Genomic DNA, 17,541 nt, shown 5'->3' on the forward strand with positions numbered 1-17,541 from the left:
ATATTATTTAACTGGAGAAGGGAAGAAGTCGACCAATGTCAGGGTCTCTCCTGTTTTCTCCTTGAGGAGGAGTTGAAGTGACATATTTAGAGTATAGCACATAGGCAAAAAAAATGCTTCCAGTTATTCATGACAATCTGGCAAACAATTTTTGCTGAAAATGAGTAGCATGGAGAGGGACAAAGGTGTTTTCCTTGAGTAAGACTCTATAATGAATATTCTCATTATATATTTTTAAATTTGTGAGTAAAAGAAGCACATTGTGAGTAGGAGGTACTTCTTATCATCAAGGTGAGAGGTGTGCACATTTTGCCTTGGATATCTGTAGCTCAGACAATGACAGTGGAAAATAATTTTGATATTATGAATTGTTTCATTTGATTTTTTTTTTCTTTACTGGAGAGATCTGAGGAAATGTCTGTATTTCCAGATAAGAAAACACAGAGCCAATGTCCTGTGTCTCTTTTTCAAGAGAGGGATCAGTTTGTTTTTCAAGTATGGAAGAGGATGGAGGAAGAGGAAGGTATGATACAGCAAGAACATGATAATGTAAACTGTATACATTTTATAGTAGACAGTACTAAATTTACTGCAAAACTTGTAAATAGATTTTGTTGGAGAGCAGGGATGGCTTTTGAATCACAACAAGCAGATCATGGCCTACTGCACACAGCAGGCTGGGTCATGCTCTCCCTGCTTTCAGCATCAGTCTAGAAGCATTAAAGGGAGGGGAGGACTGATTAATCTCTCAGTCTAGCTAATCCATCCATCCATGGATAATCGAGAGTTGACTGCAAGGTTAAAGAAAGAAAATAACAGGTGGAGTACTTGAAGTGAACAAGTGGATACAAGTATCTGTCCAAAAGGTAAATTTCCCCATACATCACCATATCTTACCCATTTCTGTAGCTGCCTTTCACTTTCAAAGCCAAACCCATTCATTCTATCCAAAAACTACGCAGGCTGAAGGGAAGGTACTCCCTTCTGTACTGGTTTTGTCATACTTTTCTGTGGCTATTATGATCTTTATGATTGCATCTGTACCCAATTAATGCCTTTCTACTTGTGCTGAGGAACATAGCCTACTTTTCCTCCTCAAAATGTAAAACTATCTGCTACGTTCTTCATTCACACAAAGCTGTGAGTTATGATGATAGACAGACAGTTGCACACAACTACAGGAGGTGTTCCATGGTTTTGGAGAATTAAGGGGTGGGTGAGCAAAGCAAGCAGCAGCAGCAATGACATTCTGGCACGTCAGGAGCCTGTCCTGTGCTCACCACTGCACTGTGTAGGTGCTGTCAGACTGCCATTACGTGATATCTCAGTACCACGTACATTTGCTGTCCCATGGGCAAGAAGACTCAGCTTACTCAGCAAACTTCTACTTGCTTTAAAATCTTTTTAAAAGTTAAAGAAGCCACTGAGAATATGAAAAAGTATATAGTCCAAATACCTCCATGCAGCTACTGGGTTAGTTTGTCAGCTCCCCCAATTTCTCTTATTTTCTCATCACTCAAGCTGTATCCTTGACATACTGTGATTTCAGGGATACAGCTTTGTCACCTGGCCAGATAGCAGTGTTACACGGCTTACAAAAATGGGTCCAGAAGAGTATCCACTGACCCATACCAGGAACCCACCCAGCATGGTGCAGCACTACAGGCTACACCATATGAAGCCCCAAAACAGCTTTCTCCTAGCTTTTTGAGACACTCTGCACAAGTTAGTGAAGTAATGTCTGAGCCATGCTCGGTGTTTGAACCCTACTCAATTTCTGGATTACCTCATGCTAAGCCAAACAAGAGGCTTCTGCACACAGTGGGCTAATCCTGTAAACTCATCCTTGGTTTAATAAACCTAGTGCCAAATGTTTAGTGAAACTTGGATCCTGCTGTTTATTTATTTATTTTCCTGTTGGACGCAGTCATCAAAGATTTCTTATCAGTTTGGATAAAGCCAGAAGCTTGTCTGGGACTGATGAGTTTCCTCCCATACCTCCCATACATACAGGGGAGTGCTACCCTGTGCCCACCACACATCAGTCCAGAGGAAATGGTCTCTTCTGGCACCCCACTTCTTGCAGCTTACACTTGCTGTTGTTTTCTGGAGTACCCAGGTAGGATAACAGATAAGGATGACTATATAAGTATAAAATGTGACTAACATGGTATTGGACAGATCTGCACAAGGGAAGAGACTGGTCATTCTATGCCTACTATTTCTTACTCTCACAGAGAACCATGTGCAGCCCTATATCAAAGCCAGACATTTCCCCTTCCTTCTGCTCAAAATATTTTCCCTTTTTATTTTGAGACGGAGAGAAAGCTATTACAGTACTAACCACACAGTGGTGCTACATAGCATTTTGGATCATTTGTTCAGCAGAATATAATGAAATCTATTCCAATTTGAAAATATGTAAATAGCACAAGAGTAGTAGTAATAAGGCTTATATTGGATCATAGCACAAAAATAAATTAGCAACCGAAATGAATTACTTAAGATGTGTACCTTTTATAGCATTGGCTGGTTGTGCCTGTTTAATGTCTGAGATACAGTAAACAAGCTTTTGCAACCCACAGTTCACTTAGAGTGTTGAAAAGAACAGTTTGTCTTTTGCAATTTTTGTCAGAAAATATTCCTTCTACAAAATCTAAACATAGTCCAAGGAGGATTCAGTTTTCTCAATTTTGATACAGAAACATCTCCATGTTTTCTTGCATAACAACAGAATAAAAAAACATCTATACAGTGACTGACAGTTTCTGGCTGCAAGAAAATATTCAGGAGAAATAAAAGCAAACTTTACAAAGGACAAAGATGCACTTAAAATGGCTCAATGCTAAATTACTGTACTACGTACAATGTCAGAGTATGTGTGATACAGAAAGAAGCACAAATTTGCTTTTAAAGTATGTGGCACTTTTTATTAATGGTTTTGACTGAATATTACATACAATTTATAATTCATAGTGTTGATTCTATTCATTCACTGAGTGATTTAAAGAAGTACTTAAGTACATACCTAATGTAAATATTTACATAATCCCACAAAGTCAAATCAGTGTTTTGAACACCTTGTAATGTGAAATCATTTCTGTGCAGGCAGATGAATAACTCTGTTGCAGGCTTGTACAGTATAGGTCACATGCACTTTAATAGGTTTCTACAGACTTGTGAATGTCCAGCACTTCTGAAAATCTGAGAACTGCAACCCATAAAAATACATCTGTGCTATTATTACAAGTGTAGAGAATTATAAACTGAGTTAACAGTAGCTTTAAGAATCTGCACTGGTTTTGATTAATTTGCGATCTAGCATGGAACTCAGGTGGATGGATTTTGGATAATTCCAAAATTTCGTAAAACACTTAACCATTTAAAGATTAGTGAATGGGACTTTTTCCTTGAAAAAGAAAAAAAAAAAAAAAAAAAAAAGGCAATATGCAGGGGCTGTATAAAGGCATTCTTTGCTGGAGGATCCATGTTTATCTGGGTTTATCTTCTTTCCATGCTCCTGCATAGAACAAAGCTGGAGTTCCCTGACCTGCACAGCCTGTCACTGGTCTCCAGGCTCATTGTGATGAAGAAGATTAAGGAGGGATTAGGATTTGATTTTTTTTTTTTTTTTTTAATTTTTCCTCCTATTCAATGACAAAGTTCTAGCATTTACATATGACAACATCAACTGACATTAATTACAGGATCCTTCTGCTATTGCAGAAGCACCCTAAGGTTTCCAAAATGTTGTATATTATTACTGAAGAGACTGAAAAAATTTAGCAAAATACAAGTAAAGTATCTGCGTATAGCATTTGTCGTGTCATTTATCCCTTCCCCCTACTCAAATTCTAGGTCAATTAGATTTATAGTTCCCCATTAAGCAGCCTCAAAAGTGACCAAGCATTTTGCCTGTGCTGGCCCTTAGATAACTGTATGAGGGTAATTCATATGTGGATGCTCTTCACTGGTAACACATATTATATGCATGCTGTTTGAGTATGCATTGCTAATTTGAATATTTTTGCCTATACAGTCTGATATGTATATACATTAATCATAAGTATTGAAAACCTCCATTGCAGTGGATAAAAACAAGGAGCACAGCTGAGGCTTAGGACCAACCCAGGCAGAACTAAATCCTATCAAAAATCTACACTCGATGCTCAAATATTTATTTCTCAATGGCTCCCACTAATTGCCATTTCCGCCTGGCAGTGCATCCTGGGGGGCACACAGCTGCTAAGCCTTACTGCTCCAAATGGAGCTATTTTTGAGTCATCTTCACAGAGGGGAAAAGGTTATTAGAATTATTTTTAAAAACAAAAGAGAGTTTGCAATTTCAAAAAAGAAGAAGAAGAAGCAGTACATTTAAGCTTTTGGTCAAAATGGGAAGGTGGGAAGGAATGGGATGAAGAGCATGTCTCACTGGTGAATAACTTCACATGGGTATCTTAGTTTCCATCTTGCGTTACTAAAAATAGCCTAACAGTAGGTGATATGACATCATCTGCTCCTTTAATGCACCCATGGATAATTTACTGTTTCCCAGGTCAAGAGGCTGGGGCCAGGATTTCCACCATTAGAAAGAATATAAGGCAAATATGGCTCCATGCCCAGAGCTGGGGGAAATTTCAGCACCTAAATTCTAACTGTCATTGCAACTAAAGCTTCTTATTTTCTAAACCTTATCTTAATATGCACATCCAGTATCCTTACTCCCTTGTAAGTGTTGTTTCCCAGATGTGCTTATTTTACAAAAATCACACCCACAAACATGAGCCATCTATAATGCATAGCCTGGCCTCTCAAAGTGAGCTGTTGGTTCAGTCTTGTTGATCATTAGTGTAGATGTGCATGCATGGGCTCAGAAGCTAGCTGTTGGTTAAAATGGGACTGCCCCTACTTTGGACCTCTCTTGCTGAGTACTTTAATCACCCCCTTCCAAATAATGTCTATTCTTTCCATCTTTAAAGTCAATCAACTCAGTAATCTTGATTATTTTTTTTTTAATTATTGTTATTTTTTTCAGTACACTAAACCAGCTGAGATGCAGTGTGCATCTGAAAAGCATCCATATCGGACACTGGAAGTAGGATATGAGTTTGCAATCATTTGGGACTCACCCACCCCAAGGAAGATCTCTGTTCACTCAAATACTGAACAGCAATTTTATTATAAAATAAAGACAACATTAAAACATTCAAAATAAAATGTTTAAAAATTAAAATGAAATATATGATCCCAAACATAAAACATTGTTCTTTGATAGCATGCACTGAGCTGGACAATTTCTCTCATGGTTTTAGGAGGAAAATTTCCCATAAAAGACAAATTATACTTTCTAGACAGAGATAAGAATTACTCTTCCACCATTAATACAGATATTATTTGTGAACAGTCATACTTGACTGCATATGAAATGAAGCACTAAATTCCAATTTCTTTTAAGACTAAGATCATAAACAAGGATTCCAATAAAGTTAAAAATTACTGTGTGTTACTCACTATGTACAATTGCACAATATTTAATTATCTTACCCAGTTTCTCACTTAAGCCATAGGTACATGTACCCCGTCTGTGCCACATACCTTTTTCAGTTTGATGACTCCTTCCTGGGTGTTCTCATCTGTTGTGATGTCAAACAAGTTTCCTCCATCTCCTGGAACTATGTTGTACTCAATCTCTGCATTTTTCCCAAAATCAGGATCCACAGCTCTGATCCTTCCAATAGCAGAACCAACGTGAGAGGATTCGGGCACTTTCAAATGGAAGATACCTGTGAGAGAGAGATAAATGTAATTCTTGAGATTTTTTGATAAGTAATGTAGCATGTCTGATTAAAAACATGGAGCCTGTGCAAAATGAACAGACTTAAATAATCCAATTAAATGATGAGATCAAAACAACAACAGATTAGAAGATATGCATGCTTTACGTGTTAATTTCTAACATGTTAATTTCTTCTACATGCTAGATCCTGACCAATACAGCTGTAAGGGTCTTAGCAATTCTCTCTCTCGATATCTGTCTGTCTTTCTATATATTACGCATATGGTTGACTAAATTGACTAGCTTAATTTAAATTCTACCTATAGATAGCAAGTTTATATGCATTTTCTTTCTTCTATGTTTAACACAATTTTAAGTATCTGAATTTTTATTTTGTTTGAGAAAACATGTCTATGCATCTCACAGTAGTTGAAAGGAAAAAAAAAAAAAGTAAAAAGAGTTTCCACCCATTACTGTAATACTCAGTATTGTAATTACACGTGCAATTCCTTGAGGGGGGAGATATAAAGAGCATTGTTTAGGCATCAGCCACCAGAGGGTGCTCGTACTAAAATTTCATAGGCAAACAAATTTCCAGCTCTGCACACTTTTATTTTCAGTTTATTTACTAATAGTAGTGATAAAACTTATAAACAGTCTGAAAAGCACACACTTTATTAAGAAGCATCACCACTAATGTGTGAGGCAAAGTGGTTTCATTCGGGAAAACTGCAACGTTGCAAAAGTGCTGGACATGCTAATTGAAACAGCTAGACGAAAAGGCCTCGAGTACTTTGAGCCAGCCTTGAGTTCAGTGCCATCCCCAGCCAGCCTGAGTGTATTACATCCTGCCCTTCCTTGCCCCGCCAGCTGCATGTTTCCTTGTCCTGGGCTTCCTCCAGCTCTGTCTTGTCAGCAAAGCATCAGCAAAGGCCTTCTCTGCTCCCTACCGTGAGTAGTCAGGAGGACATTTGCTCCTCTTTTTCAGTAGCCCAGCACCTGTGACTAGTGGGGGCATGCCAGGGGGACGTCTCGGAGATTTCCCCCGGTAGCAATTCAGTCCTAGGTTCCAGGACACGGCTTTGAGAAGAGGTGTATCTCCTAACTGAGGGTCAGATGACAGTCATGTCCCGCTGCTGAATTAAACAGCAGACACTGCTCCCTGTTGTTTCCTCTTTACAATGCAAGCTGCATCCGCGTTTTCAGCTTCCCAGTACTTCCGTGATGGAAAAAAATGACATCTGCTGGATTATGAGCAAACCGGTAACACAGTCCAAACTACCAGCTCACAAAAAACGGTTTGCTCAAACCTGTTTCATTACCCTGAAAAAAATGAACTTTATTTGCTTCCTTTCCATGCCCATCAGTGTGCAAAGCATATCTGAAGGCAAAACTTGCTATATTTGTGTGAGAAGATCCCTGTTAGTAAAGTCTGCTTGTGTCAGATCCTCATTTGGACATTATCATGTATGGCTTTGTAGCATTTATTGATTGAGTGACTAAAGATTGTGTAATTATCATTTGCCATTTTATTCCAAGATAGTATAATACATGACCTTTTGCATCTTCTTGTTTTAACCACTGGAAAGGAGCACCACAACGTACAATATTATCAAGACTGAGTTTGCTCAGCTATTTCTTAGTAGTGCTTCAATGACTGAGGAAATAATATAATTTTAACAAGGTATGCAGGACACAATCACAAATACTTCTGATATATAACGTCATTTGCAAATATGCTTATTACTGGATTTCTGCTATGTAGGTTTTTCCGAAGAGATGGAAGAAAAGGGATCCATGAAGGCTTTGCCTACACTTGAATCTCTTTACATTTCCAAAACAGTTCCAGCCCTGGTGCCCATGTCTTCTACAGACACTTACGCAGGATCACAGAAATCATTGCTGCAGTGTTTACTCTTTACAGCTACAATTTTGGTGAACATAAGATGTAAGAGCATAAGATTTTTTTCTTCTTTGCCCAGCTGATATATTCCTAGTGATCTGAAGAGCACTCAGGCTCATTAAAACAAACATTTCTCTATAAACTATTGCACCTGGCTGTACAGCGTATGGGACTTAGATGAAGTCAAAGAAACACTACATTACTTATTTCAGGTTGTTTAGGCCTGTATCAGTTATTTTCAGTGGCTTGGTATTTCATCACTTCCAGAAATTCAACAGCAATAAAGACAGGGTCATTCAGATCAATTTGAAACTCTGAAGTAATCTTCAACTCTGCCAGAATCAGATCTCTGAAGATGTAGTATGTAATTACAGTGCCAGCCTCCTCCTGTAATAGCACCTTCACAGCATACAGGAACTGCTATGGTGCTACTTTAACAACATACTTTTGGAATAAAATAAATGAGAACAAACAATGCATATTGTTGCCAGATCAGGGAAAAACTTCAATGGGATATAATGTATAGCATGAAAACCTTTTTTTTTCTTTTTTTTTTTTTTCTTCAGAAAATAGTCTTTGTAAAGAAAAGAGGCGGTTGGAAGTGTTCAATACATGCTGTATATGAAACATACTAGAGAGACAGTTTTGTAGATATTTATTTTTCTGTCTTCAGAAGATGGTACTTATTGCTGTGCTAGTTTAGCATTATTTAATTTTTAATGCCCATTTTGCCTATATAGACTACTAGATCATTTTGCTTTTGAGGTGCATTGAAACAAACCTGAGTAACAGTCTTTTGTTCCCAAAGGTCCTGAAAAACTTGTTATCTTCTAGGAATGATGGGACAAGAAGCGTGGACAAATGTGTGCAGCAACTGATTACACTGCTCAAACATTTCTGTCAAATTTTGCATTCTTCCATGTGATTTCTCTACTTACAAGATCTTTTCTTCTAGTTCCATAAATCTCTTTTTTATGTGTTTGTTAAGTCTGGTGCTGGCTTTTTAAAGGATGATTTATATGGGATGTACCAAAGGAGCAAGCCCTTACTTCGCTCAGACTGCACTAAGAAACTGGACTCTGCAAGTAGTTACACTTTCACAATTTCATCAAATTTCATTGCATGCGTGTCTGAATATTTTTACATATAGGCAAAAAACTGGTAATGTGTATTACCAGGTTAAGATTTTTCACTTTGTTATCGAAGGAATCTTAAGAAAAAATAACAAATTTTAAATACTATTTTTAGGGCCAAAGCTCAAATACCGGTTGACATGCTTAACTTAATAAGAAACATTTAAATTTCACCAATATACTACCAAGAATCCAAAACTAGAGAAACAGTGATTAAACAGCTTAAGACCAGCATTTAGGCATTCCCTTACAAATCCCATGTAGTGCCCTACGTGACTCAAGCTGTGAGACTTGCATGGAGTTTCAGGTTGAGCAGTATCAATGAGGATGATAAAAATAAATGAGTGATGATGCTGTTGAAGCTTTTAGGCTGAAATGACTGATTGGGATTATTACTGAGCCCCAAAAGCATTCAGGAAGCTGAAGTGGAGGTGAACTAACAACTAATATACACCACTGCACAGTTTCTAAAATGCAGACAGTTCCAAAGAGCTTAGCGGGAAGAAATCAAAGGTAAGTGACAGGTAATCAGTCATACTGACTGAAATTCAGCACACATTTACAGTTCTTTTGACATGACTAGATTAGTTCTAGTTCTTAAGGCTCAAAAGCTGTTCTGGGGCTTGATTTTCACTTACAAAGGTGTTTTTTTTTGTTTCTCCACACCTGCAGTTTATGGGTATACCATCACTTAGCAGAAAGGTTTTCAATTCCGATGAGAATAAGAAATAAAAACCATCATTACATCTCATCAGTAGAACAACCATTAGGAAGTAACCCAGGTTAGTATCTAAGGATGTCAGCTAAATGCATAATGGACTTCAAGCAAACAGCTGTAAATCTTATCTGAGCTTTTTTCTAATCTGTCACTATATACATACTGAGTGCACATAAGATTATTCTCCCATTTCTTTGTCTGTATTTTTTTAGTTCTTCTTTAAAATACTGCATTGCAATTAATCAAGATAACACTTTATAGTTATAGCCTACAGCACTGAAATCCAATCATTTCTTTCTCTTTGATCAAAACCCTTAACGTTTTCTCAGGAAAAAGAAAATCAATAATGTATATTATAACATTAAAAACTTTGCTAAGCTTAAGATCAAAATTAAGCCAAATAGGAAGAAAATTTTTCCTTTAGCAAGAAAACTCACATGAATACTAGAGCAATTGTTAGCTTAAATTACCAAGGCATTTCAGTTTTTATTCTGGGTAGGTCATAAAGGCACTGATTTCTGTCTGTTTTAGGAATAATCCAAAACCAGTAGTTCATGTTTACCTGCTGGTGTTTCAGCAGTAGTATAATAGCCAAAACAAAGGATACTCTACATGCAGACCGTATACAGGCATACTCAGTATACTTAACCTGTTACACCAGCTGCTGCTAATGTTGTGGCATCCGATGTGCATGCTCCTAACACAGGGAAGATGTGATAGCACAACAGAGATGTACCAGTGCCTTTCCTCACATGCCCTGCAGAAGGCTGGGAAGAGAAAGGACACCTGGTGCATGTCATACATGACCTGGCATAGGCAGATAGAGTATTGGTTAGGGCAAGGCTTCTCCCATTGCCAAAAACAGTGCTCTGAACTAGGCTTATGACTTCATTAGATATAGCATAGCCAGTCTTAAAAATACCTCGTTCTCTGCTCATAACTAGCATGATCTACATCTCTCTAGACTGTACACTTTTAAAACCTGCTGAGTCCCTGGATGTTTAAGGCTCCCCAGTACTTCAAGTTAAAATGAGTAGAAACAACAGCCCTTTGGAGCCTGATCCTGCCCAAGGAGTGGGTGATCTACATGATGGAGCTTCCCCACAGCTGGCAGCTCCTGAGTGAGGACCCTGCAAGCCCCTCAGGTGAGCTAGCAGATTGACTTCCTGAGGCTGTCCTCTTCCCTCCCTAAAAGAAAAGAAAAATCCACAGTACCTGGTATTGTTGTTTTGTGTACTGAAATAAATAAATAAATAAATAAATAAAAACAAAAAAACAAAAACAAAAACAAAAGAACAGTTTAATCATTTGCTTCCCCCCCCCCCCCCCCCCCCACTGAAAATCTGTGGACAGAAAGGTATCTAAAAACAATCCTACACGCTTCATTATTCCACAGGGAATACATAATATGCGCCAACATGGAGCTAGCATTCAGATAATAGGAAATGCCAGTTATTTTCTCAGCTGAGGATCTTCAGATCCACAGATTCTTCTTCAAAATAGTGCTTGATGCAGCAAAGACAAAAGAATACTCTGTTTAAAAGAAAAAGTTAGAAATAATTCTTGAAAAAGTTTTTCTGGAGCCAAAGAGCCTGTGGTATGACTGCCCTAACACCCAGGCATTAATAATACTTAGTTTTGTTTCACAAATCTTAAATTACCTTCTGCACGACGGCACAGTTTTAATGGGAAAAAAATAAAATGTTCATTTCTAGAACTTCTTTATGGTTGTAATTAAGGGTTTCTCCTGAATAACATGGAAGTGAACTCTGACACACTGAAGAGACCAAATGAAGATCCTGAGTAACTATTTTAATCATTTTGTAGTAACTATTTTAATCATTATGGAAGAAAGATACCACCATTATTACTTCCCCTTCCCCTTTTGCTCTAAACAAGAACAACAGCTAAATGTTTATTTGTGCAGGTCTGACTTTCTCAGTGCATTTATATGCTAGAAGATGTTCTACCGGGATCTCATAGGACATATGAAGAAAAGTACTTTTAGATGACCTGTTTCATTGTATATCACCACCAACAAAGAAATGTTCTGCTAATATCCAGTCTACTGTGATTGAGAAATTATTACCAAACAAGAAAAGTCAGTAAAAAAGGTCAAAATAGAAGGAGAACTATCATTTATTTTTTCAGTATATTCTAGAGGCTTGAATCAAATGTTTTGTTTTTGTTTTTGTTTTTGTTTTTTTAACTAAGTTATACAGTGGTTATAAAGAACTACCAAGGTGTAGAATGATTTACAAACAGAAGAAGTTTTCAGGAGAAAATATTTTCCCTTTTCCAGAACCCCAGCCAGCACGTAATTGGCATTTATCATTTATGTCTATTGATAATATTCCAGTGATCACACTGTCACCATGAAATAAATCAATACACTTATTTCCCCTATAAAAATTTAAATTGCATGATATATGTGAAATGTTAACATGAGAAAAAGTATATTGCTGAAGATGGGATGCAGAGTTTGTAATGCTCTGCTTAACATCTCTGCTTCTTTAACATCTTGCAGGAGCTTTTTGATACTACTCTGGCACAAAATATAATAACACAATTTTACTATAATTCATTCACTCTTAAGAATGTGGTCCAACCATTTACTTTAAAATCTAAGCCAAGTGCTCTAAATCATTGGTACTGGAAGAATCATTTATCTCTACATCAAGTAAGGAAATTAGGCCCCTATCTTTTGTCCTCTGAGTCACGCCTAAGTTACATGAATAAATTCATCTAAACAAAATATGTTCCACATCTGTATTACTCAGAAGACTGTTTGTGAAGCTTTTATTTGCACAAAATCATTGGGTGCATCTTCTTCAAATAGTTTTCCTTAAAAAATACATTATTTTTCTTCACCAAGTTGGCAGAGGCTAAAGCGGAAAATGTTTATTTTTAAAGATAAAAATGAGAACTCTTAACATACAGGTACAAAATAGATTGTTGCTCTTTGTTTTAGGTTTTGGTTTACTGTGTGCAGTTTCCTTGAAATATCTGTGATTTAATGTGTAACCAAAAAGTAATGATACAATGGGATGGTAATTGGTATCATGCTTGATGTCTCTTATTCTTTATAATCACAGAATCATAGAATCACAGAATAGTTTGGATTGGAAGGGACCTTAAGGATCATCCAGTTCCAAACCCCTGCCATGGGCAGGGACACCTCCCACCAGTCCAGGTTGCCCAAAGCCCCATCCAGCCTGGCCTTGAACACCTCCAGGGATGGGGCACCCACAGCTTCTCTGGGCAGCCTGTGCCAGTGCCTCACCACCTTCAGAGTAAATAATTTCTTCCTAGTATCTAGTTTAAATCTACCCTCTTTGATATTAAAGCCATTCCCCCTTGTCCTCTCCCTACCCTCCCTGACAAAGAGTCCCTCACCAGCTTTCCTGTAGACCCACTTTAGGTACTGGAAGGCTGCTGTAAGGTCTCCCTGGAGCCTTCTCTTCTCCAGGCTGAAAAACCCCAACTCCCTCAGCCTGGAGGTGCTCCAGCCTTCTCACAATCCTTTTGGCCCTCCTGTGGACCTATTCCATGAAGTCCATGTCTTTCCTACAGCACATATGCTCAACTTAGTAAAACTGATATTTAAAGCTTTCAATTTAAGTACCTGAAGGTGTGACCTCTGCATAAATACTGTTGCATTTACAAGGAACTCTGTGGATGATCAGTGTTAATTTACAGATAACACTCTTGGGAGTTTTAGAAATTATGTTCATAACATCAACAAATTTGCTGTGGAAATTACTGAGAAAAAATAATGGTCTTGAATTTGAATGAAAACTTTTAGAAGGGTTTCTCTAGAGTATTTCTGTTATTTTGTTTTTATTTTTATAGATTTAGTTATGAAAAAATTAAACTAAATATGTATTTTGGTCTCATCGGCTTTCATTTTTATATAGAAAAGAGAGTTTCAAAACAGCTTGTTATCTACAGCTCCTGCTGCTGTCAATAGGAACCTCTGAACTGTTGCAAACTTTAGGGGCATCTCATTTCATGCTTTTACAAGGAGTAAACACTCCTGAAAATCTGACGACAACTATGTTTGCTAGGTATTCCTGAAAATCATGAGCCTAAGCTACTGTGATGATAATTAGATAATTACCTGTTTCACTTCATGTTGCACTGTAGCCTTTAAATTTTCAGGAAAAAAAAAAAAAAAGCTCACCATAGTTAGAAGCAGAAAGGCGGTGTTGATTTCTCACTTGGACATAAGGCCTCAGGGAAACAGACAGATGCTGCTAGAAATGATAGTGACAGAGTAAGTGACACTGTCATCTGCAAATCTGCAAGTCACTTTGCAACCAATTCTTCGTGCATTGCAAGGTGACCCCACACTGTTATATCTGTAGCCCTGGCTACTCTTCAGTATCAAAGAGCAAGTGGAAATGCATAATGCTTTTGAGCAGTCCCAAGGTTACCTTAGATAATTTCATTCGTTGGATCTAAATACTCTCTGTGTTTTGAATGAATAATTTCTTCCCTACTCCCCACAGAAAACACACAGGGGTGCAATGAATATTGTGATTCCTGCCAAATGTTGTTGAATTTCTATGAACCATATTTGTTTACACCTTCTATACAGAAAGCAACAGATGTAAAATACAATTATTAATGATAATAATCTACTATGATGATAATGATGTGTTTAAAAATAATTGACCCATAAATCTTGCTGTTAATGATCAATTACCACTTAATCCTAATGATAAGGGGAAAATAAATTGAATAAGTGCAGACTAACAGGAGAATTTTATAAGCAGTATATAATATTTAACTTCTAACCACTGTTGTGCTCATCTGTTTTTCTTGGACTATTTCTTACTGTGCCATCAGAGCATTACATTTTACCCATTGATGAATTATATATATACATATATATATATATATACTTAATTGGTTGTGGAATAGTACCAAGACATAGCTATATTTATTTGCTTGCTCTGCTTTGCAGCTGAGGGTTCAATCATTCTCATTTAGAGCTTTGAAGAGGTTTTATTTAATTCAGTCAGTACTCCAAATAGTCCACTAGCCTTTACAAGTTATGCATTCTTCAGAAAGTTAAAAAAATCAGTGACAGTAAAAGTGTAGCAGATATAATTAAGAATTTAATTCTTTTGAGATTCTATGGTAACTCAATATTTAATTCTCAGTTTTATTTTTTTTAATATTATGCCTTAGTTGTTTTGTTTTGTTTTGTTTGGATTTTTGTTTGGTTTGTTCGTTTTCTGTCATCATTCAGTCTCAAACAAATGCTTCTCTCATGAAGATGCTTTATGATCAAGATCATGCAACAGTGACAGCTACCAAAACAAAAGAGCTTTCTAGGGAGCTTTTACTAAGAGTGCATCCACTTTCTGGGCAAATCTACTCAGTGAAAGTGCTTGAAGAATTCTGATGTGGAAATGAATAAAAAAGAAAAATAAGAGAAAGTTGGCAAAAATATAAACAGAAATTGAACTTTGCATTAACTCATTCTTTATGTTGCACACACACAAATAGCAACAGATGCCTGCAAACTGTCAGGTGCTATGTCTAAAGGGAAGCTGCATGGACTTGATTGCAAATCACAAGCTCAAAAAAGCTACAACTGCACAAAGAAATTTTATTTACCCAGCTATATTCTGCAGCCCAGAAGCTAGCTGGCTATTTCTATGCTATTAAATTCTCTTACCCACACCAAAATAGGTCAGTTTTGTGGAAAGGGATTGCAGAGGAGAGTTCCTGATCTATACTAATGCCTCCAAAAGCCCTGCAAAAGCTTTTCTGAGAAAGCTTTATATGATGTTGGCCAAAACTGTGCCAGGGACTGTCCTAATGTTATCAGTATCGACGATTTACATGTTCAGGAGCCCTCCCTGACACCCTCACATCTCTTTAAGTCTTCAGTGTGAAACAAAATTATCTGATGTGTACCTTTTTCTCTTAGTCTAAGTAAAAATGTCTATTCGTACTGATTATGTGGTAGTGTAGTCATTTGTATGATTAGCAGACAAGCATGGTTAACACAGGTGGGTCAAATAGAAAGAGGATGAAAGCATCGCTGTGATAACAGTGCAGTGAACATACCAAGCATAATGGAGATATAAAGAGGGATGGTTATAACCCATGATCTCAGTACAGCAAAATGCAGAGAGACTCAAAGCTGGAAGTGGTAGCTTCTAGGATAAAGGAATTTATTCTTTAACAAAGGATAGTTATGTTAGCTGAATTATTAGGGAGTTAAAACAAAAACAAAAAGCACTTGGGAGGAGGAGATGGCCATGTTGTAGTTGTAAGATGAAAATGTGATGAAGTATTAATTTGTGCCTGAGGATAAGACAGACAAGAGTGCATGCTGAATATTAGGATAGATAAGGCAAGGAGGAATGAGAAAGTCAGGGGAGGGGGAGATGAAGAAGCCAATAGTGCAGAGGTATGTGATGTGGAAGGAAGCTGGATCAAAGAGGAATTACCCTAAGTCCTCCTCTGATTTGTCTAAGAGCACTGTGCAAATACTGGTCTGCTGGCATTTATTCATGCACTCAATCATGCTATTTGACTATTGCTTTGCTGGTGTTAGGGCTGTAGTCAAGTGTCTCGCTGGTATTACAATCCAAAATCACAATGACCTCTGCATGGCTGCTGTTTTCATGATCAGTTTACGATTGCATAGGCCTGTTTCTGGACCCTTTGCATTGCTGCATTGCTGTCTTCCATCACACCTTGAAATGGTTGAGTAAAAGGTATGTTCATGCATTTTTAGTTCATTCACAGGTAAATGGGAATCAGGCTTGTTTAATATTTTCTGACCAGTAGACCAGGATTCAATTTTCACTCCCTTTCTGAGTCAAAATAAGGTCTCACCTGGTCTACTACCTAATCATTGCCTAGAGGCTAGTCTGCAATGAGTCTACCTGTAATGTGTAAATAGTTACCATTTGATATAAAATAAGCCATCAGTTGCCAGAACTGAATTAGAGCATCTTGTCTGCTTTGCAAATTCCTTAATCAATGTAAGATAGATTCATTTTAATTTTTAGAGCCAATGAAGGTACCAGTGTTGTATACCAAGCTCAGCTTTTAACAGGACTGTCACAGAAAGCCATATTTCCCTATCTAAAACGTCTAATTTATTACTGGGAGTGACCTGCATTGTATTGTTTTGAAATCTTTAAAAACATATCATCTGAACAACTTCCCTCTTGTACGCCACTCATCCAAAACAGTGGGTTATAAGATTTTTATTCTTTTTTTCTTCCTGTGACCTTTTACTTGCAGTCTGCATCTGAACCCGATTTTATAGCAAAATCTAAGGCAAGGCTTGTACAAAGCGACATGAATGCAATCTGCTGCATTGAGTTTACTGGGAGAAAAAAAAAAAATTGCATGCTTTTATATAGTAAAACCAGTGCTAAGTACTGTGTGTGCAATTTCTGAGGTACACTAAGTTTCCTAGAGATAATTGAATATATGTATATAAATAACTGTGATAGAAGTTTTCAATCCATAGTGCATGCTTAGCAATGCATAGGCCTGGCTATTCCAAGTTCAGCACTTGGATTTCTTACCTTCCAGAATATTTCTATAGTGTTTAATACTTGGAAGTAAATGTATTAAAATATTCAACTTAAAAAAAAAAATGAGAGAGAGAAAATAGAACAAGATAACATTTCATCTAGATAATTCAAGTAGCACACAAAGGTTACATAACTAAGCAATAAAAAAAAAAAGTTCATTTTTATAAAGATGTTTTTTCTTGCAGTGAAATTCCTGAAATTGTATAAATATCGTTTTTGGTTTTGTTTTTGTTTTTTCTTCCTGGTCCATGAATTGTCCTTTTTGCTGACTTTTGTATTTAAGATTTTTTTCCTTTGATGTCTCCATTGAATAATTTAATCAATTATGTGAAATGCATTGTACTGGCCACTCTTGAAATCCAAATCCAACCTTGCCTTATTTAAGATGTCCTTATCAGAAAGATGACTAGCTGCATTTCTATTTTCAAGCATGTTAG

At 37.0% G+C, this 17,541-nt stretch overlaps 1 protein-coding gene and 1 long non-coding RNA gene across 5 annotated transcripts in view; one reads left to right on the forward strand and one right to left on the reverse strand.

The window, feature by feature from the left end:
- CDH12 (cadherin 12) overlaps positions 1–17,541 on the reverse strand; it is a 579,148-nt gene that overhangs the window by 42,422 nt on the left and 519,185 nt on the right. For all 4 annotated transcript variants that reach the window (XM_068670857.1, XM_068670854.1, XM_068670856.1 and 1 more), the window contains one exon: positions 5,596–5,783. In XM_068670857.1, coding sequence (XP_068526958.1) covers positions 5,596–5,783 — 188 coding nt within the window. The remainder of the gene's footprint in view (positions 1–5,595; positions 5,784–17,541) is intronic.
- The window catches only part of LOC137850618 (uncharacterized), a 38,187-nt gene that overhangs the window by 13,045 nt on the left and 7,601 nt on the right, over positions 1–17,541 (forward strand). The window lies entirely within an intron of this gene.

Source organism: Anas acuta, chromosome 2 (genome assembly GCF_963932015.1).
Source record: "Anas acuta chromosome 2, bAnaAcu1.1, whole genome shotgun sequence".
NCBI lineage: Eukaryota > Metazoa > Chordata > Aves > Anseriformes > Anatidae > Anas > Anas acuta.